Raw genomic sequence first — 23,886 nt, forward strand, 5'->3', positions numbered from 1 at the left:
GCATCAGCCAGATAGCACCATTCCTACTGTAAAGCACGGTGGAGGTAGCAGTAGGCTGCAGCAATACTTTTCAGCAGCAGAGACTGGAAATCTGGTCAGGATCGATGGGAAGATGAATGCTGCTGAATACAGAGTGAGCCTGGATAAAAACCTGCTAGCCTCTAGCAGAAAGCTTAAACCGGGGAGGAAGTTTATCTTTCAGCAGGACAATGACCCACAGCACACTGTCAGGGAAATACTGGAGAGGCTTCAAATGAAGAAAATTGAGGTCCTTGAGTGGCCCAGTGATAGTCATGACCTTAACCTGATTGAACATCCCTGAAAGACCTGACGATTGCTGTCGACTGCTGATCCCCACCCAACCTGACACAGCTTGAGCAATTTTGCAAGGAGGAATGGGAAAACCTTGCTCCATGAGGTTGTGCAAAGCTAATAGAGACTTATTAGCTGTGGGAAGTGGTTCAAGTACTGAGTGGGGGGGGGGGATGAATACTTTCGAACTATTGACATTTCAGTTTTTGAAATTTTAGTTTTTCATGCTTAACAATTTTCCCTGTTCTGGAGCTCCACTTGTGAAAAAAGGAGGATGTGATTCACAAATAAAAATTCTCCGTTAAATCGATCAAAAACCCTGGTTGTAATTTTTCATTTACATGAATGAAGGGTTAGGATCCAAAGATTTTTACAACTTACTATATATAAACTCACAGCTACCTTGACGATACCTCCTCCCACCCAGCCTCTTAGACAGATCTCATTGTGATGCCTCATCTTCCCACTCTTTCCATGATCTCCTCGCTCACTCATCATCCTTTGTCCCTCCGCACGCCTCCCTCTGCTCTGGCGCTTTCTCCTGCAGCTTTCCCTTTCTCCACCGCCAATCCCATGTTACCCAGTCCCCCACTTGAGTGCACCTGCTTAGGACTAAACACATAACCCGATTCTGTTTAATATTGCCTCACGCAAACTGGTTCCAACAGCCTATCACCCCGCCCTTCCTTAACCAGATTTGAGCATCTGCAGGCTCGTGGCTCCACTATCACTTCACAGCCTTTGTCCACCTTCACCCTCCCCTCCCCCAACCTGGCTCCATCGAGACCAGGGGTTCCCAACCTTTTTTATCCCATGGACCAATACCATGAAGCAAGAGGTCCAGGGATCCCGGGTTGGGAACCCCTGATCTAGACTCTTGTCTTTCTCCTTTCCTTTTCTGTTCCTACTCGTCACTCAATGGCCACCATCTCCCAGCTCCACCCCTCCTCTATCTGGCTCCATCTCTCATCTGCCAGTCCTGCCTCCACCTTTCCCTCTCACTTCTTTACACTGGCTAACTTCCCCACACACTCTGTCCTGATGCAAGATCTGACCATCCCTCTGCCCCTTCTGGTGCTCCCTCAGCCGCTAAATTCCTCCAACACCACACACAAAATGCTGGAGAAACTCAGCAGGCCAGGCAGCATCTGTGGATGCTTCTCCAGTCCTGCCAAAGAGTGTCAGCCTGAAACGTTGACTGTGCTTTTTCTCCATAGATTTCCAGCATCTGCAGATTATCTCATTTGAAATTGCTCCAACAGTTTGTTTTTTTGCCTGTTATTTGCTAACTTCACAGTCTGCACCGAACTGAAAAGCTTCCAAATCATGTTACGGCATGATTGTTTTTAAAACTTCAAAACATTTATTTTCATTATGGCAATGTTCAAGCATGAAGCAGCAAGTGAAACCACATGGTAATATAACAATGAACTTGACAATTTTAACATATTGTCTAATTTGCCATACTGTCATTGACTAATCCTCCGCACAATAAATTTTTTCAAAGTATGATTAAAATAAAACTGATGCACATTCTACTTTACCATTATTGCCAAGTAGTGCCTGTGTTCAAAGGGGAGTGGTCCATCCATACGTAGTATGTAATACTGGGTGTGGAGAAAAGACTCCAGGTACTGAGGGTGTAAGCCCATGATTTTTGTTGTGTTGTCAGGGTGTCCAGTGGTGGAGTATTCTTCAAGAAATAACAAGCTGGTGTGTCCTTCTACGAGATCATCTTGTGCAACCTGTAGAAAGAAGCACCAACAACAGGTGTTTAAGAAAGCCATTTCCTCATTTCATAGACAAATCATGGGAAAACAAAGTTTAAAATAAAGTTTAGAAAATAAAGTTTCATGACCATGAAAAGAATACTGCATTTTCACCAAAAGGAAGAGGGAGAGCTGGTAGAGAGTGGGCGAAGGGAGGAAATGATAACATTTATGGAAAAAAAAACGACATCATTCTGGCTCAAAATTGACTTTTAGTAAATCGAACAGACTAAAGACATTGCTTTAATCAATAACAGCTCAAACATCACCACTTTATACAAGCTATTTATCAGCTCACAATTCATAACCAAACCAAACCTGGTTGGTGATATTCAATGTTAACAATCAGAAAAGGGTTTTGCATTTGCATCATCTCTTTAAGACAGCTCAAAGCAATGAAATACGTGTGGAAGGGCAGTGATTTTGGGTAGTGTGTAAATACAGTAGTTAATTTGTACACAACAAACTTCCACAAAAGCAAAGTGACAGTGTCCTGATGATTATGAGAGTAATTGATAAATGCTGTTTAGGACACAATTCCTTTCTTTCATAGCCCACTGAGGCAGAACACAAAGCTTCATTTTATTCCTCATCTGAAAGGCAGCATCCATTATTAAGGACCCCCAGCACCCAGGGCTTGCCCTTTTCTCACTGTTACCATCAGGTGGGAGGTGCAGAAGCCTGAAGGCACACACTCAGCGATTCAGGAACAGCTTCTTTCCCTCTGCCATCTGATTCCTAAATAAGCATTGAACCCATGAACAATAACTCATTTTTAAATAAATATTATTTATGTTTTGCACTATTTTAATCCATTCTATATACATATACTGTAACTGATGTATTTATTTATTTTTCTTCTATATTATGTATTGCATTGAACTGCCGCTGCTAAGTTAACAAATTTCACGAAACATGCCAGTGATAATAAACCTGATTCTGATTCTGAAACGGTGTGTTGCATGTACAGAACTTCCTCACTACAGCTTAAAAAGATCTACTAAGAAATCTGCACTTTCTGGGATGGGAACTAAACCTAACCCTTTCTGTCCAGCTTCCTCTTTGGACGGTATTTCATCTCTGAAGATTGCACGCATTAGATATCAGGTTTAATCAGCCCTCACTGGATCCCACTGAAAAATATAATCATCGTTCAGCCTTCCTTTCCTCAGCCAAAACCACCCATATCTCTAGGATAATTCTCAAAGTAGTGAAAACACATGTTCTAAATGATCAGATAAAAGGAACGTTCTTCAGATAGTTAAACACATTTATCTGCTGCAACTCCAGTACCAAGTGTTTTTTAACATCTCCAGTACCAAGTGTTTTTAGAAATCTGTTTTTGTCAGTGAGGCATTTGTCACCTAAATGGAGATTTCCACTAAAGCTGCTATTGCTCCTTCCTTGTCAAAGGAACATCCTTGTTCACAATACCACATCTTGCCCCAAGTGACCTGGATCTTCCACCTTCACCATCACCTTCACTGCTCTCAAGACTCATCTCTCCTCCTCAATCTGTACTTCACACCTACTCTCATTTGCAGTCCCATCCACACGGTCAGTTTCTACCACCAACAAATCCCCCCCCCCCAACACAAATCAAAAAAACATTTCATCCCTCTGGCCTGATGAGAAATTGCCATCACTGTAACACTTGTTGGATGTTGCCCAATTTCCCCTAATCTCTTACTTTAAACTTCTCAATGCTTTTGGCCCCTTCTCCAACATTGAAATGAGCTAGCTTAAAAAACGTCACGAACATCATTTATTGGTGACAAAAGATTATTTGTTGTTTTTGTTGTGGCCTCTGAATGCATTATCTTCATTGGCTTGCTCAGTCAGATACCCTGGTTTTATTTTAACCGGAAGCTCACAATGACCTTTCCTTGGGCTCGACTATATCAACACACTCTGCCTTGGAGTCTGTTTCTTACCAAGCTGCACCTCTCTACAAGTACTTCCACACCTGTCCAACACCCGGTCTTATTGAGAAGCGAGGTTATCCGGTGATACACAACCATCATCTAGTGACATGTGTCGTGTCTCCGATGATCTTTTCTTGATGCACCATATGTATCCAATAGTCAGAGAGTCATACCAGACAGCACACCCTCAGAAGAGAAGGGTATTCCTTTAGAACAGATGAGAAGGAATTTCTTCAACCAGAGGGTGGTGAATCTGTGGAATTGATTGCCACAGGTAGCTGTGGAAGCCATGTCACCAGGCAGATTTAACCCGGAGGCTGACAGCCTCTTGATTAGTAAGGGTGTCTAAAGGTTACAGGGAGACGGCAAGAGAATGGGGTTGTGAGGTTAAATAAATCAGCCAGAATCAAATGGCATAACAGATTCGATGGACCAAATGGTCTCATTCCGACCCTATACCTTAAGGTCTACCATTCTATCTCTATGCATCATGGCAACTGCTCTACACAAGAGCACAGGAAATTGCAGAGAGTTGTAAACACAGGCCAGTCTATCACAGAAACCTTCCCTCTATTGGCTCTGTCTACAGTGGCCACAACCTTGGTAAAGCAGCCAACATAATCAAGGAACCCTCCTACCCTGGCCATTCTCTCAGAAGATAAAGGTAGAGAGCACATATCATCAGGCTCAAAGGCCCCTGGGACAACTAAGATAAGCAAGCTCTCAGTTATCTCATTGTGGCCCTTACGTTTTATCTACCAGAACTGCACTTTCTCGGCAACTGTACACTACATTTTGCACTCCTACTATGTACTCTATGTACTATGCACCCTTTGTACTCAGATTTGGTATGATCTGTTTGGATAACATTCAAAACAACGGCTTTCACTGTACCTCAGTATATGTGACAATAGTACATCGATTCCATCCTTTGGCCCGGCCCCAGCAGCTCTGCATCTCTGTCAGTGGCTGTGTACTGGTCCCTGCTCAACCTCAGGCTGAAACATACCGAATATACCCTCTGCAGTGGAAAAGTGACGCTGCCCCATTACTGCCAATCTGTACTTCTGAAACTCTTCTCCAAGTCATCACCTCTCCAACTCTCTCTGCCCCAGTCCTCAACACCATCGAAACTCTGCCCCTATTTCTAGGCAAGCCTGCTTCTCATAAACCTCTGTTTTTATTGACCAATTTAATCCTATTTACAACGAACAATTAACCCACCAACCGGTACGTCTTTGGATTGTGGATGGAAACCGGAGCACCTGGGGAAAACTCATGCGTTCACAAACTCCAGACAGGCAGCAGTGGAAACTGAACCCGGGTCGCCAGTACCATAAAACATTGTGCTAGCCGCTATGCTAGCGTGCCGCCCTGACTTTGTGCTAACACAAGCTTATACTTCCAATACCTGCAACTTTAAAAGTCACAGCTTGTGTATAAATCTTTTCATCACCCTGATTTTCTCCCACACCTGCAATTACCTCACCACATCCACCGTTTGCAAGTTTTAACTGATATATTAACGTAGGTTATTAGTATTATAACAATAACGCTCTAAGCATTCCATCAATCCATCCACAAATTTGTTCTTTTGCTTTCAGTGTTCCCACAGAAGCCTGGAATCTTGTACTTTATATGGTAGACAAGCGGCTGGTTACCCAGACCTATTATTTTCCAACACTACTTATCATTGTACAAACACAGAGGCCTTAAAATGTTTATTATTTTAAAGTGTTATAGAACATATACAAAATTACCTCCTTTTCTGGTATGAAAGCAGTTGGTCCACATGCCAGAGGTTGAGGGACTAGTGCCCCATTTTCCTGTTAAGAAAACACATCAATTAATTGCTGAAGCTGCTATCAGACAGCCAACCTGGAAATTCTAGTGCACAGATTATGCTGGGCTGGAACAGAGAGTACGCTACAGTAACAGACACAAAATGCTGGAGGAACTCCGCAGGTCAAACAGCATCTATGGTAAAGAATAAACGGTCGACGATTTGGGCCGAGAAGGAACGGGGAAGATGCCAGAATAAAAAGATAAATGGGTGGGGGGGGGGGGGTGGAAACAGAGAGGTCAGCTGGAGGGTGATAAGTGAAGCCAGGCGGGTGGGAAAAGGTCAAGAACTGGAGATGAAAGAATTTGACAGGAGAGGAGAGTGGACCAGAGGAGAAAGGGGAGGAGGAGGGGACTCGGGGAAGTAGCTGGCCTCTCTCCCCTCCCCCCCACCTTTTTATTCTGGTATCTTCCCCCTTCCTTCTCAGTCCTGGAAAAGGGTCTAGCCCCAAAACATCGACTGTTTACTCTTTTCAATAGATGCTGCCTGGCCTGCTGAGTTCCTCCAGCATTTTGTGTGCGTTGCTTTGGACTTCCAGCATCTTTCTTGTGTTTATGTATACTACAGTAACTGGCACACTAATTCATTGTGATGGGAGACCAGATACTCATTCTCTCCCCTGGTCCTCATCTCTGGGAAGCAGCTGGGAGGGAAAGGTGCAGCAGAAAAAGAGAAGGTGGGTTGAGATGAGGTGAAGTGCAATGTTATCTGGAGCACAGAGCAGTACGTTGCCATGGAGAGAAGGATGTAAATACCCAAGGACAGGCAGTCCCACTACAGCATGGCCGCAGCTTCTATCAACCGTTCGTGGAGGAGCACATCACTAGGTAGAAACCACATCCAGGTCACAGGGTGACTGATGGCCCGCTGACTTTTCAGAGCGATGCACGATGACTGGAGGTGACCTTTATCAGGAGCCACCCTAGTTGAGCAAGTAGTAGCTTAATGACAACTCTTTGTTCCTCTCCACGCCCTGGAGCAGATCTGGTACCAACCTTGCCATTTCTTTAGCATATTTTGTCTGTTTTGTTATGAGCCAAGTTGCTAGCTCAACACTCAACCCAGCACAGATGGAAAATGTGCAAGGAGCCGCCCGGATTTGAACCCAGGACCACTCACCTTGAAAGTCTGGTGAGGATGGCACTACACCACCGCCTGGCAGAGCTTAATGTCAAGGAACCAATTCATTCATTATACAATTTTATTATGCTGAAAATTAAATAGCTGACTGCAACTGTACTTCACTTCCAGGCAAGACTGATTATAATTATTTGTATTGGCCATAAATATTTCTTCACTTGCATTAATTCCATCTTTTAATCATTAAGAATGGACTTGCAAGTTCCTTTTGAGGAAATCTACTTGTATATAGTGGTTTAAAATTACTCTGACTTATTAAAGCAAGCCATTCTGAAAACCAGACAGTAGAGACAGCAATTTCAAAAGTTGAAACTTATCTTTAGAATATGATTCTATAATGCATTAGTTGTACGATACCCTCTGTATAAACATTGTCACTCGTCAAGAAAGCAAAATTCCCTTTACAACGGGATCTCTTCTGCCGGTGTGGATGTGTGAAATTATACACCTGAGCCTGAGAGCAAGCAACGACTTGTTGTTAGACCAATTTAAGCACCAGGCCAGATTGGAAAGGTCAGGTAAGGGTCAAATGGGGCAGCCGGTTCCGGGCCCAAGAGAGGGGAACGACCCGATTTAAACACCAGACCAACTGAAAGAGTCAGGTTGTCAGGCTGGAGAAGAGGGACAGGCCAATGTTCAGCTTGCTGCTTGGCAAGGCTTACTTGACTGTACTGAACTGAGGCTGTGGCCCGCAACTAATGGGGTCCTGGATCGGCAGAAGTGACGACCATCTTCATAGCTGTGAACTCACCTTCATGAACTTCAGTTCTGAACGTTATCTGCTTACTTTTACTGTTTGTGGGATTTTTTTTACACTTTGGGTGTTAAGTGGTCCTTTTTAAAACAGGTTCTATCGGGCTTCTTTGTTTTGTGGCAGCCAACTCCTCTCTCATGCCTCTGCAATTTTCTTTACTCCACTGTAATACTGATACATATCACTTTAGCTTCTCCTTCTTGAATTTCAGGGTGAATTTGATCATATTATCATCACTGGGCCCAACAGGTTCTTTTACCTTAAGCTCTCTAATCAATTCTGGTTCATTGCACAACACCCAGTCCAGAGTAGCCGATCCCTCAGTGGGCTGAATCATGATCTGCTCTAAAAAGCCATGTTGAGGGCACTCTAGAAATTCCCCTTCTGGAAACCAGCACCAACGTGATTTTTCCCAGTCTACCTGCATATTGAAATCCCCTATGAATATTGTAACATTGCCCTTTTCGCATGCATTTTCAATCTCCCATTGTAATTTGTAGACCACATCCTTACTACTATTTGGAGGTCTGTATACAACTCCCATCAGGGTCTTTTTACCCTTGCATTTCCTTAGCTTTATCCACAATGATGCAACACCTTTCGACCCTATGTCACCTCTTTCTAATGATTTAATTTCACTCATTACCAGAGCAATGTTGCCCCTTCTGTCTCCCTGCCTGTCCTTTGGATTCAATGTGTATCCTCGAACATTAAACTTCCAGCTATAATCTTCTTTCAGCCATGATTCAGTGATGCCCACAACATCAAACTTGCCAATCTGTAACTGTGCTACAAGTTCATCAACCCTGTCCCGTATACTGCACACACTCAAGTATAACACCTTCAGTCCTGTAGTCACCCTATTCCATTTTATCCGCCTTTACGTTGTAACTCATCCTGTTGATTGCAATTTTGCCCGAATTAAAAAGCATGTTAAAGAAGGGACGTGTCATCCTGGTGAGATGGAGAAGGAGGCAGCATGGATGAAAAGCAAACATTAACAAATACCCACTGGGGTGAAAAGCTACTCAATGTACTGTAAATGTCAATGCACTGTCATATGATCAATTACACTGGACTGCAAGTACTTTTGGAAGTGTATCCTCAAATGTTTTTGGAAGCTGAACACAAATATAATTTCAGACTACTTGTATCATGTAGGAATTAGGGGAAACAAGAAATTAACTTTCACTGAATATAACTACGCTAAAAATTGTTTTGTTGACGATTTTCAAGTGTCTGAGGCTCATTACTTAGGTGCTCAACAACAATCAGCCAGCATTGATGGATTCTGGTTGTCTCGATACCGTTTCTCCAAACCTTTTACCATGCTCGTCATGGACAACACCAAGATTTGCAAGGGTGTTTAAATAGGAATGTAGAAACTGAATCTGTAGTGACATGTTGCACTTCATGGTGTTGTCTACTCAAAGCGTGTTGTCAACCAGCTGCACGTAGTTTGGTGCTCTGTAATTACCAAGAAATTTATCAACAACATCCTTGAATGTCTTTCATCCGATTTTATTCGGTCCCACTAGTTCTTCGAATTGCCTGTCATTGATGACCAGTTTGATTTGTGGACCAACAAAAATGTCTTCCTTAACCTTGGCATCAGTTACTCTGGGAAACGTCTGTCTCAAATATTGAAACCCCTCATGGAAACGTTTATACCTGGTGACATCCTTGCAGTCTTGAACCCAGTAATTCTTCTTTTGCTGTGACAAACCCCAAGTGTCTGACCAGGTCATTTTACTCAGATTGAGTTATCAGATGAGGCTCACTTGACAGAAAGGATTCCAAATCTGTATCAGTGTCTGTGGCGTTTTCCATTCCAGGCTCATGCATCATGACATCCTTCGTCTGTCTCCTCCAGACTCCACGTCTCTGGCATCTTCGGAAGTGGAAGACTACCGTCAAGCATTTCACGGCTGAAGGGAGACTTGTTTTTAGCAGAGAAATCGGACACACTGGCCAGACATAAGTGCCGGTCTGTCACATGATCCTTCTGCTCTCACCATATCATCAGGACAGTGAACAGCATTGGCTTCACAGTACCTCAGAGCCACTCTCTAAGCTTGACAATGCATGTTGTGTAACAAATGTCAGGAGCCCAGGCTTTGTCTTGGTCACCTCTTTTACACCCAAAGTAGAGCTCATCAGCTATCTTAGTAAGAGGGGATGCTCTGTCTTTGAGATTCAAGCGTATATTCACCACAAATATAACAGAAAGTATCACTGGTGAGACACTTTGCTATCACAAATACTCCTAAAAATACAATATGCTATGTGTGTAGAGCATGCGCATCAATATGATCGCAAACTGATATACATGTCAACACAATGCACAGAACGAGTGTGTGTGATGCTTTTCTAGCCTTTCTAAAACCTGTCCTGCCATGCAGCATCCCCCTGCCTAAGCAAGAAATCTTCTCAGCTTACAATATGGGCAACCTTTTAATGGCTTGAATTATGAACTGAAGTAATAAATACAGACAATTTTTAAAAAGATGGTGCAAGGTAGGGAAATTTCACAGTAAGTTTCACAAAGAGCAGCTCAAATACATCCAAAAGTATTCAGGAAGCAAAATCTTTGACGTCCGATATTATATGTAATTTATGCTACCTTTTGGTGCGGGGTGGAGATACGTCTCTACCAAACGAGGTTTAAAGGTGTTTCTTCCCTCCATTAGCCTGCAGGTTACTCGAGCGAGGTTTAACACCTGCTTAGCCCCCCCGCCCCACCCCGATCAGGGTCACGTGAGGCCATGGGAGCAGGTGGTGGATGGTCGTATGAGCAGATGACTCATATCAAAAGTCCTTTTTATGTGACCACTGACACAAGGCAGACAATCTCTGCAGAGCATTGACAGTGGATGGGGGTCACCTGTCCTGTAAAGATACTTCCCAGAAGACAATGGCAAACCACATCTGTAGGGAAATTTGCCAAGAACAATCATAGTCGTGGAAAGACAACGATTGGCCACATCACACGTCAGGGCACATAATGAATGAACGATGCTATCTTACATTTGTCATCTTTGAAATATACCATGCTACACAAAACCAACACACACAAAATGCTGGTGGAAGACAGCAGGCCAGGCAGCACCTATAAGGAGAAGCACTGTTGATGTTTCAGGCCAGGACTGATGAAGGCATTTTGTGTGTGTTGCTTGAATTTCCAGCATCTGCAGATTTCCTCATGTATGCTACACAAAAAGCTCATTTCCATGGCTCCCCCAGCAGGTCATCCCTCTCAATAGTATATTGAGAGCCTTATGTTTGGCTATGACAATAAACTTGAACCAGTATGATTGGTTCACTTACGTTCATGGTAAGTTTTTGAATGACTATTAGAAAGCAGTGCTCTACTATAGTCATTATTCCTAATCTCAAACTCTGGTTATGAACATTAATCATAGGAACAGGAATCATTATATTCACATTCATACACCACATTTACAATCTCAAAACCACTCCAGGGAAACTTTAAAGTGTATTTGAAATGTTGTACAGTTGGCACGTGGCCTAGTGGATAAGGCATCAGACTAGTAACCTGAAGGTCACTGGTTCGAGCCTCAGCTGAGGCAGCGTGTTTGTGCCCTTGAGCAAGGCACTTAACAACACATTGCTCTGCAACGTCACCGGTGCCGAGCTGCATGGGTCCTAGTGCCCTTCTCTTGGACAACATCGGTGGCGTGGAGAGGGGAAGGCCTGCAGCTTGGGCAGCTGCCGGTCTCCCATACAACCCTGCCCAGGCCTGCGCCCTGGAAACTCCAGGCGCAGATCCATGGTCTCTCTAGACCGATGGATGCCACCACCACCACAGAAACCAGGCAGCAATTTACACAAATCAGGAACCCACAAATTGGAAAGATATGGATAAACCCATCATCTGTCATCAGAAAAATGTTCAGCAGGTTATGAAACATCTGTGGAAAGAGGGAATCCGCCATGGCGCCTAACCGTGCAACCACAGCAAAATGTTCTGTGCTGGTCTGACATGGATTTAGCAGCCAAAACTTGAATAGATTTGATGTGGATCATCTCGAACACTTCATCAGCTGAGATAAGGCGAATGTGGTTATGGTCATAAGTTTTCAAAAGTTCACTCCCAGAGCAATCTGAAATATTGATACTAACGCATCCCTCACCCTTACAAGTCTAGAAACCTGCCTCATTTCTATTGTCTCTTCAAAATGCACCTCCTAAAATCACTTCATTTTCTTTGCAAGCTTTCTCTAGGTAGTTGTTCTATGACAAACTACTCTACAACCACCTTCACCTTCCTAGCCTTAAGCCAATGGCAGGAAAAGCCACACTTTGTTTGCAACCACCAGTCAATTAGTGTTGTCATTATGCAAAATTTTATAAGCTTAAACACGGCAGGAAAAAGTCAACTTCTTTCACAACATAAATGATCCTAGCCCAAGGAAAAAAAAAATCCTAGTTATGGGATGAATTTACCTCTAATGTCCCTTGTCTGGATCACAACCTGCCACATACCACTTGTTAACAGAAAATAAAACTTCTTATTTGGGATACACACAATGTCCTCCTCTACCCAAGGTAGTGGCCATTGAGTGTACGGTCGTGGTCTTCTGCGGCTGTAGCCCATCCACTTCGAGGTTTAAAGTGTGTTTTCAGAGATGCTCTCCACACCACTGTTGTAACACATAGTTTCTTTGAGTTAATGTCCCCGTCAGCTTGACGGTTACCGGCCTGGCCTTTCTCCTCTGACCACAGAACTGCCGCTCGCTGGATGCTTTTGTTTTGTTTTTCACACCATTCTCTGTAAACTCTAGAGACGGTTGAGCAGGAAGATCAGCAGTTTCTGAGTTACCCAAACCACCTTATCTGGTACCAACAATCAAAATCAGTTTGCTGTCTAAGAGGGCGATCGGTGAGGTCTGGAGTGGAGTATGTGGCCTGGAGATGGATCGACACCACTCATTGATCTCGCTGATTGAAACATCAGGCAAAATCTAAATCAACAAGATTGAGAGCGGAAGGCAGGCAGGTGTTCAGGGCCATCTGCGTGCACCCTCTCGCTCACTGCTGCTGAAGGACGATGCCAGAGACTTGGGTCTCAGGCACGGTTTAATTGACGTGGTTTGTGGACTGAACCTGTGTTATATGTGTTCCTGGTTTTAAAATAAAACTGCTATTTTGATCGAGGCACACTGGCTCTGCAGCCAAAAAACAACACTAAATTGAAATGAAGTGAACATTCCTGGACTGTTCCAAGGATTCTATGGTTTGTTGTTTGAGATTCTGCATTTTTCACTCATTTTTTGCCATTTGCGCGGTGTTGTTTTGTGTGTTGGATGTTAGATGTCTTCTTTGAACGGGTTCTATGGTGTTTCTTGTTCCGTGGCTGTCTGTGGGAGGACAAATCTCAGGGATGTATACTGCATACATACTTTGATCATAAATGTACTTTGAACCTGATGCTTGGTCTGAACAACAACTGAGCCTCTTGACCACACCTGCATTGCGTTAATGCCACATAATAGGCCAATTAGATATATGCATTACAGCTGTACCATGTAAAGTGATCACTGAGTGTACATTCATAGTAAATCTCTCATGAACAAATGGCCTGTTCACCCACCCTCAGATGACAGGTGCACCAATTCATTACTGACATGCTCAAAGCCTATTTGGTGGTTGGCATAATTTCCACATTTGGGGTCCCGATCCCACCCTTTTCCCACCATCTCTTGGTCAGTCGTAAAAATCTATCCAGAAGCCAGAGTTTGAAATCCGTAAATGGCCCACCCATGAAGCTTCTATTTAGAAATTCAGAAATTCTTTGCTCATTTTACTCTTAACTTTTCTCCTTCATCCACTAAGCATCTCCAATTAGATCTCTTTCATCTGCAAGTCAAGGACCCGAGTACTAATTGCTACAATATATGTTTTCTGTCACAAAAGTTATTGCCAAAAGTACAAAATAACATCAGTCTAAAAATCTGGCCTTGTCATCATCAGAGTAAACACTTAGGATTCAATAACATCCACCCCTGCTCCAGGGTTACAGATTAGAGAGTTTCCATTACTCTGCCGTAAAACCAGTCTAGAAAGGCGCATGTTCAGTAAAAAGAATAAGCTTGCTTTACTTTGTGGAAGGGCCAGAAATGGGAGGGTGGAGAATCTCTACCCTGGTTCAGTTCCACAGCACAAGCTTTGTAGAACAGGTCAAAATAACACTCCATGTTCAAACCTGCAATACTGCATTAAATCATGTGATTAAACTTTAATAACTCACCACGTGTATGAAAATAGATTATACTTTCCACACATTAAAATAAATGCACACCGATAGAAACAAAAACTGCAGAAGTTTCTGCAGATGCCAGAAATTTTGAGCAACAAAACCAATTGCTGGCTTGCACCATGCACCAACACTTGAAGGTTTAGATTGTCACCATGTACGTATACTGAGAAAAAAATGTTTTTACCAAAAAGTATAAAGTAATCATTCAGAGTAACAAAAATCAAGCTGAAAATGAAAGTGAGTAGAACACATTTATACATTAACTTCTATACAGAAAATAATGTCTGAGTAAGCATCTGACAGGTGGAATGTCAAGAGGAAGCCAAGCATAATCTCAGAAGGTAGGTTTTTCTTATTGCAAGAGCTTCATCAAGTGAAACACTGGAGATTCCAAAAAGCACATCAAAAGCTGAAAGTTTCTGAAAGCATGGGAAGTGACAACAACACAAGTGGGCTAAGGAATAACCCTGAGGAAAATTGCATCAGTCTGGTCACCTCTCATGCTATTCGTAGCGACCACAACGAGATCACCATCATAACTCTGCAGCGTCTTTCACATTGTTTTGAAATCTTTTCTTTGCTCATAAAAAAACTATCACCACCAGCATCCAGCCCCAGCAGAAGCAGAGCCATGACTTGACAGGTATGAACTGGCTATTCTTAGCCTGGTATTAGGCATTTCTACCCAGGGAAACAGATACTCTCTGTCCACTCCACTTGCGCTTCTCAGCCTCATAAACCTCTATCAGATCTCCTCTCAGGCTCCGACACTCCAGAGAAAACCTGTTTGTCCAGCCTCTCACGATAGTACGTGCCCTCTAAACCAGGCAGCATCCTGGTAAACCTCTTCTGCACCCTCTCCAAAGCCTCAACATCCTTCCTGTAGTGCGACGACCAGAACTCCATGCAATACTCCAGATGTGGCCTAACCAGAGTTTTATAAAGTTGCAACATCACCTCCTGACATTTGAACTTAATGCCTTGACTAATAAAAGCAAGCATTCACTAGTCTGAAATTTTATCACAATCATTATGGAATAAACCATAGCAGACTCCTTTTCATTGTTTGGCTTATTGGCGGAAGGAAATTAAGGCATTTGGAGCATTCTGAAACTCAAAAGGAATGTACAAAACTCCTAAGTTTAGGGATGTGGACTGTATGAAGGATGGGACAAGCCCATATGAAATTTACTCAAGGGACTTTCATAAATTTGACCACAAGACCATGAGACATAGCAGCAGAATTAGCCCATCAAGTCCGCTCCACCACCCCATCATGGCTAATCCCAGAACCCACCAAACCCCATACACCTGCCTTCTCACCACATCCTTTGATGCCCTAACCGATCAAGAAACCTTGCCACAAAGCCATCAATTCCATTATCTGAATCATTGACAAACATTGTGAAAAGCAGCAGTTGCAATACTGACCCCTCAGGAACACCACTAGTCACTGGCAGCCAACCAGAAAAGGCCCCCTTTATTCCTGCTTGCTGTCTCCTGCCTGTCAGCCACTCCTCTATCCATGCCAGTATCTTTCCTGTAACTCCATAGGATTTTATCTTGTTAAGCAGCCTCAATGTGTGGCACCTTATCAAATGCCTTCTGAAAATCCAAGTAAATGACATCCACTACCCCTCCTTTGTCCACCTTGCTTGTTACTTCCTCAAAGAACTCTAACAGATTTGTCAGGCAAGATTTCACTTTACAGAAACTATAACAACTTTGATTTATTTTATCATTAGTCTCCAAGTACCCCGAAACCTCATCCGTAATAATAGACTCCAACACTTCCCCAGTCACTGAGGTCAGGCTAACTGGCCTATAATTTCCTTTCTTTTGCCTTCTTCCCTTCTTAGAAAGTGGAGTGACATTCGCTGGATCCGGAACCATGCCAGGATCAACTGATTCTTGACTTCATAACCAATGATCAAAGATCATGACCAATGTATCCGTCATCTCTTCAGCAGCCACTCTCAGAACTCTGGGATGTAGTCCATCTGGTCAAGGTGACTTACCCACCTTAAGACCCTTGAGCTTGCCTAGCACTTTTTCCTTTGTAAAAGCAGTGCTCCCCGATACTCATAGACCTCTGGCACGCTGCTAGTGTCTTCTACAGCAAAGACAGATGCAAAGTACCCATTACGTTCATCTGCCATTTCTTTGTCTCCCATTACCACTTCACCAGCATAATTTTCCAGTGGTCCAATTTCAACTCTCACCTCCCTTTGACTTTTTATACAAGTGAAAAAATCTTTTGATACCCTGCTTTATATTATTGGCTAGTTTGCCCTCATATTTCATCCTTTCCCCTTCTTATAGCTTTTTTAATTGCCTTTTGTGGGCTTTTAAAAGCTTGCCAGGAGTTCAGTATTAACAGAAGTTCACAGAGGATAGTAAAGAGAGGCAAAGCAGGACAGTTATGGAGTAGTCCAATACTATCTTGTTCAATACCCACACAAAGCACTTGCTTAAAAACAAAAGTACTTTGGACGAGTGGAAACACAAGGGACCACAGATGTTGATCAAAAAGAAATCAACTGCTTAAAGAACCCAGCAGTCAACCAATTATCTAACTAAGTAGTAGGCCATCTCTGTCTCTACAGATGCTGCCCATCCCGCTCAGTTCCTCCAGCAGTTTATATAGGTTTTTTGTCCCAAATGTTTATCTGACCACGATCACTGCTTCAATGCAACTACTTCTTGCAATAGACCTTTCATTCTGATTCCCTCTCCACATTATTATTGCTCGTCCCCAGTCACTCCGGGCTCTGGGGTAGTTGTGGGTAGGGGTGTTGAGTCAGATCAAGTAAATTGGAAATAAAGTAAAGTCAATGTAGGACTAAGATCAGTTATGTCTGATATCCTTGAAATCTATAAATTTAAAAAATTTGTACTAATTTTAAGAGAAACAGAAAACACTGAAAAATATATCGGTAACAATTGTTTATTGCCCATCATGAAATATGCTGTAATGTGGGGCTTTGAAAATGCAATCAATACATAGATTATTGGCCAATCACTTTTTTTCTCCCCGGGGACACATAATACAGGAAAAATTAAGCAAAATATGTGGGGGACAGTGATGGCTTTAAGTGTAGATACTACTGTCAATACCTTGTGGTTGTTCTTAAGTTGCTCTTAAATAATGAAAGACATATGGTTGCCTCAAGCAATAAACACAAATGAACCTCGACGGGACTGAAACAAGAAAAACATCCTAATGCTGGTTAAACACAAGGCTGGTTATAGTCCCTGCTGGATAAAAGTGACTAATTGGTTAACAAAATTAGCAGCTTTCATGTCGCTAGCAATCAAATTACCAGTGTTAACCTTGCACCATGCCTGTGGGAATCCCAGTACTGAACATTCCAGGGCCAATTCAATTCACCAAACTGCAGCACTTTATTACTGATTGTAGACCACATACAGAGGTGCTTCGGGGTGGGGGTGGGGGGGTCGAAAGCCCAGTGGCCTCAGGTATGACATGCAAAATAGTAAACAAAAATAGACGTGACGAATTCCTGCAATTATTCCTTTGCCTCATAATGCCACAGGCAGAGGGAGTATTTTCAAATATCCATTGTTCCCCAATGTTAGATTTTTGTTTATATATAGACAAAAAGGTGTTCTCTCGTGCAAGTTTATTAGGCACTCTTGAAGTGAAGAGACGGCACAATTATGAAACATTGACGCTTCAATGTTTTATCAGCGTTTTGAACTGTTTCAGAGTTCACCAAGTAAAAATCTACTTGTTACTGCACTCTATCACTTCTGTTGGTCCAAAAAAATATATATGGAACTTTACATGTAAGGAGAGACACAACACTCAAGTTACAGTAAAAACAATCATCTGGCTATTTCAAAAAGGGTAGAACAGAACTCAGGTGATGGGCAGGCAGACTTTCCACTTGAATATTACTTTTATTAACACACTAATTTACTGTGCCCATATTGCCCACAGTATTAAAGTAGTTGGTCCAGTTGCGTTTCTAACCAGCTGATGGCGATGTGGAGGGACTCAACAAAGGTGGTGGTATGGAATTTCAACTGCTGGTGGTTAATTCCCTGGAATCTGGCAATGCTTCCGCATAAATTTCACAGCCTGGATGTTACTTAGGTCTTCCTGCCTGCTGGTAAAGGACTAGTTCATTTGCTGAGGAGCTGCAGATGGAATTAGAAGTTGTGCTGTCAATATGCATTCCTGGTTCTGATCTCAGAATGGTCAATGATAAAGCGGATGAAGATGGCTAGGCATAGGTCATTACCCTGAGTGACATGTTCTCTTATTAGCTCTAATGGTCTGGCATCATTCACAATTAGGTCTAGTACAAAGTTTCCATCTAATTCTTTGTAAGACTGCTCGGCTCAGTCCATTCCATCCTTTTTTTTTTGCTGGAGTACATCTGGGGCAGCAGCTTCATTGGGTTGCGCCTCATTTTTATTTAAAAGATGTCTGATACAGATCCTTGTACAGTTCATACTGTGAGATTACCATTTGTAGAGTTAATGTGTGCTGTTGTTGCTGTGCACATCTGCCTCATGACTGCCTAATTCTAGACATGAGATTTGTTTGGAGTCCATGACGATAGTGCTGCAAAAAAAACCACAACAAAAGGCAAGACTCGGTATCTGCAGGGTCTGTGCAGTGCCCTTGTGAAATTGCGGATGCAACTGGCATTGAAGCTGGAGATGGTGGAACCCAGATGATCTAGCTTGTGTTGGTTCACTCACTACCAGCTGCAGAGTCACAATCTGTCAACCATGTCCTCAACGAGACAGTCGTCTTGGTCAGTGGTGCTGCTATCAAACCTGTCCTGTACATTTACCACTTTGTGCTTTGTCAGGAGTTGCTCAGTATGAAGAAGCAATCATTTATTAACTGAAAGAGGGAGAGTGACGGGTATCAGAAAGTTCCTTGTGTGATTCTATGAGACTTCAAAGGCTGTGAAAGTCTTTGCTGAGAATGGTGGCCCAGCTACACTGCTGTGACCTGACCCCGAAGGGAGAGTGAGAGCGGGAGACTTGCACATTCTCCCTGTCCCCCTAAAATTCCAAAATCACGCAGGTAGCAATGATCCATTGCTGGAAACTGGTGTTAAAAGTACAGATGAGTGGTAGAATTGGGTGGGGGGGGGGGGGGGGGGGGGGAGTGATGGAAGAATGAAACAGGCCTAGTGTAAAAGCAAGCAAGAGAATATCAGCAGATGCTAGAAATCTAGGCAACACATACAAAACACTGGAGGAACTCAGCAGGCCACAAAGATCCAGTTTCTGTGGTCCACTGCATCCTTACTCTGTATGGTTCTGTTGGGGCTGCCCTGCCGGGGGTAACTGCACTTGTATTTCAATATATATGAACATATAAGCATGGAATGACAGCCTTATTTCATCCTGCTCCCGGGAGCTAAGCAAAGATTCAAAGTATGGTTATTATTAAAGAATGTATAAATTATACACCCTTGTAATTTGTTTGCTTACAGGTAGCCTCAAAGCAAGAAACCTAAAGAAATCACGCAAAGTGAAGCGAACAACAATGTGTATGAGCAGAATAGGAGCACCGCAGTCTTCATAGCCTCAGCGCCATGGAGAGAGAAGTGACCATCGCTGAGAGAGAGCAAAACCAGCTTTCACCTCGGATACCAACAACCTGTCCTTTCAATCTATCTGGGCCGGTGTTAATATCGACCACAGAACAGTGGAAAGTGCCGGCGCCCTTTAGAGAGGAGTGAACATCATGAAGAGAGAGTGGAAACTGGCTCTCGTCTCCAATCTGAGCCAGCAGTTAAATCAGGGGTAGGCACCTCAAACGCAAATGTTTTTCGAGCATAGATTCATTTGAGGCAAATCATAACTAGATGTATTTAAATGGATAACTCCCATATTTGAAGCTTTTTTTTAAAATGGCATTTATCTGGCTCATTAATACGTGATCCGGCCCAGAGGCAAAAAGGTGGCCAACTGCTGGTTTAAAGTTGTCTAAACAGCTGATAATACCTCACACTGGGACCTGGCTACTTAAAGAATCATTAGTCACTAAATTATAACAAACTAAGCGATATTCCCCCCCCCCCCACCTAACAACTCACTGCACCCAGTCTCCAACAGTAATGCAAACCTGTTACGTCGAGGTCAATAGCTTCCTGTGATCTCACGGACCTGCTGTAGGAGCAAAGATGTGTGCTTGTTGTGACTACTCAGCCCACATGACAAGGGCTGTAAATTGTACCCCTCCTACACATTTAGTTCAAGTAACATACATGAAGCCATATTACACAAAGGCATTTACTGAAGTCATACCTCATTATTCTCTAACCATTCCAATTATAGCTCTACACTTTCTTCCCCCTTCTGTCTACAGGAGAGGATTATTTGTCCCTTTTATGCAGGATATGCTGATGTTCTGTTTCTCCACCATCTCCTCTTTAACTGGAACACAATACGGATTTTTGTTGCTGCCGGATTTCAGGCCTAGAAGCAGCTGGTTCAGGCAGGGTAAAGTATAATTTTACAATGGGTATGCTCAACTAGTTTAAACAATGCAATTTTTAAATTTAAAATAAAACTGAAGGTTAAGAGTACATTCAACTTCACTTGCCCCATCACTAAACTGTTCTCACTTTCAAGGACTCTTAACTTCATGTTCTCAATACTTATTGCTGATTTCTTTATTATTATTATTTTTGTCTATTTTTTTAATTGCACGGCTTGTTGTCTTTTGCACACTGGTTGTCCCACCCTGTTGGTGAGGTCTTTCAATAATTCTATTATGGTTTTTGGATTTATTCAGATTTTTTAAAACTCATTAATTTACAGGATGTGGGCGTCACCAGCCAATCCAGCATTTACTGCCCATTCCTAGTTGCCCTTGAGAAGGTGGTGGTGAGCTGCCTTCTTAAACCACTGCAATTCTTATCAGCAACTGGATACAACTGAATGGCTTGCTAGGCCATTTCAGAGGGCACTTAGGGGTCAACCACCTTGCTGTGGGTCTGGAGTCACATACAGAACAGACCAAGTAAGGACACAGAAACATAGAAAACCTACAGCACAATACAGGCTCTTCAGCCCACAAGGCCGTGCCAAACATGTCCCTACCTTAGAACTACCTAGGCTTTACCCATAGCCCTCTATTTTTCTAAGCTCCATGCAGCCATCCAGGAGTCTCTTAAAATACCCTATCGTTACCGCCGCCGGCAGCCCATTCCACACACTCACCAACCTCTGCGTAAAAAACTTACCGCTAACATCCTGCTTCCAAGCACCTTAGAACTATGCGCTCTTGTGCTAGCCACTTCGGCCCTGGGGAAAAGCCTCTCATTATCTTATACACCTCTATCAGGTTACATCTCATACTCCGTCGCTCCAAGGAGAAAAGGCCGAGTTCACTTAACCTATTCTCATAAGGCATGCTCCCCAATCCAGGCAACATCCTTGTAAATCTCCTCTGCACCCTTTCTATGGTTTCCACATCCTTCCTCTAGCGAGGCGAACAGAATTGAGCACAGTACTCCAAGTGCAGTCTGACCAGGGTCCTATATAGCTGCAACATTACCTCTCTGCTCTTAAACTCAATCCCACGATTGATGAAGGCCAATACACTGTATGCCTTCTTAACCACTGAGTCAACCTGCGTAGCTGCTTTGAGCGTCCTATGGACTCGGACCCCAAGATCCCTCTGATCCTCCACACTGCCAAGAGTCTTATCATTAATGCTATATTCTGCCATCATGTTTGACCTGCCAAAATGAACCACCTCACACTTACCTGGATTGAACTCCATCTGCCACTTCTCAGCCCAGTTTTGCATCCTATCAATGTCCCGTTGTAACCTCTGACCACCCTCCACACCTCCAACCTTTGTGTCATCAGCAAACTTACTAACCCATCTCTCCACTTCCTCATCCAGGTCATTTATAAAAATCACAAAGAGAAGTGGTCCCAGTACAGATCCCTGAGGCACACCACTGGTCACCGGCCTCCATGCAGAATATAACCTATCTACAACCACTCTTTGCCTTCTATGGGCAAGCTAGTTCTGGGTCCACAAAGCAATGTCCCCTTGGATCCCATGCCTCCTTACTTTCTCAATAAGCATGGCACCTTATTAAATGCCTTGCTGAAATCCATATACACTACATCTACCTTCATCAATGTGTTTAGTCACATCCTCATAAAATTCAATCAGGCTCGTAAGGTATAACCTGCCTTTAACATAGCTATGCTGACAATCATTATGCCTCTCCAAATGTTCATAAATCCTGCCTCTCAGGATCTTCTCCATCAACTTACCCACCACTGAAGTTAGACTCACTGGCCAGTAATTTCCTGAGCTATCCCTACTTCCTTTCTTGAATAGGGGAACAACATATGCAACCCTCCAATCCTCCGGAACCGCTCCAGCCCTCATTGATGATGCAAAGATCATTGCCAGAGGCTCAGCAAACTCCTCCCTCACTTCCAGAGGCTTTCCTCCAACAACGCTTCATGTAGACGTGCTCAACGGTTGGGAGGGCTTTTCCTGTGATGGACACAGTGTATTCACTACTTGGGCCTTGATTCTATGGATCGATCCCAGGACAAGCTGATCACCAAACACTAGGCCTTGAACTCAAGACTCCTCGATGATGGCACCCTAAACACTAGACCTCAAGCTCCTGTCCCACTGTCCTGGAAGAACGGCAGGATTCGTCCCCTAAAGGACAATCATAAACCAGATGGGTTTTTACGACAATAGACATGGTTTCATAGTCATCATGATATTTTTACTGAATCTGCCATGGTAGGATTAGAACTCGTGTCCCCAGCGTATAACTGGGTCACTGGATTACTGATCCAGTGGTAATTACCATAACGCCAAATCTCCCCACAAGGATGCCTGCAAGAGTCTGAATCTCAGGGTTGTATATGGTGACACATCTGCACTTTGATACTAAATTTACTTCGAACTTTGAACATTCTGACTTTGCCAGTTTTGCTGTCCCCCTTATTCCTTCCTAAATTTCACTACATTTGTTTACCCATTTCACTTTAGGTTATTTGATTAGTTATCTCAAGTCAGGCAGTCCTATCCCAATCTCAATTCCACTTGCACACTCCTGACTATGTACGTTACTCACTTTGTTCCTCATTTCTATCCCTATTGCTTTCACAAACCTTTTGCTGCTCCCCAACCATTCCCAGTGTCCATTCTAAATGTAATCTGATGCAACTGCAGACTTATTCCTGCACAGCTTAATGAAAATATTTCAGATCATTCAAACAGGCAACATCCAAGCAATACGGTACGGTAGAGTAGTGGTTAGCACAAAGCTTTCCAGTACAGGCTACCCGGTTCAATTCCCACCGTGGGTTTCCTCCGGGTGCTCTGGTTTCCTTCCACAATCCAAGGATGTACCGGGTGGTAGGTTAATTGGTCTGTATAAATTGAGGAGCGGAGGAGGAGTGAAGGAAGGAAATTAGAGTTCCAAATCTATTTACAAACATATTTTGTTGCTGAAAATGTAAGAGCATTTTGTTCACTGGTATTAGAAATTGCCATTAAACAACTTGCAATATTATACATTTAAAATAAAAAGTTCAGTCCATTGACAGTGACAACTATCATTTATCAACACAAGAGTATTGTTAAAATATTAACTGTACACTGAATTACATCTCAGCATAGTACAAAAGGAACAACTGCAGTCGCATCCTGCTCAACAAAGTGCTTTTTCCACACCTGTACCAAAAATGCTGTGCATGTCCAGAAGATAGAAACGACACTGGACTGAAAGAGAAGTCACAACGTGGTGCTGAGCTATCACCTATTTAGTTTTAGACTTGGTTTTTCAATTATTTAATTTTGATATTTTTTAAGGTTG

At 43.0% G+C, this 23,886-nt stretch overlaps 1 protein-coding gene across 5 annotated transcripts in view; it reads right to left on the reverse strand.

The window, feature by feature from the left end:
• The window catches only part of LOC132391440 (sestrin-3-like), a 120,478-nt gene that overhangs the window by 53,066 nt on the left and 43,526 nt on the right, over positions 1-23,886 (reverse strand). For 4 of the 5 annotated variants that reach the window (XM_059964638.1, XM_059964641.1, XM_059964642.1 and 1 more), the window contains exons 2-3: positions 5,767-5,832; positions 1,857-2,057 (exon numbers count right to left, since the gene is read on the reverse strand). In XM_059964638.1, coding sequence (XP_059820621.1) covers positions 1,857-2,057; positions 5,767-5,832 — 267 coding nt within the window. The remainder of the gene's footprint in view (positions 1-1,856; positions 2,058-5,766; positions 5,833-23,886) is intronic. The other variant, XM_059964639.1, reaches the window with a different exon arrangement.

Source organism: Hypanus sabinus, chromosome 3 (genome assembly GCF_030144855.1).
Source record: "Hypanus sabinus isolate sHypSab1 chromosome 3, sHypSab1.hap1, whole genome shotgun sequence".
NCBI classification, from domain to species: domain Eukaryota; kingdom Metazoa; phylum Chordata; class Chondrichthyes; order Myliobatiformes; family Dasyatidae; genus Hypanus; species Hypanus sabinus.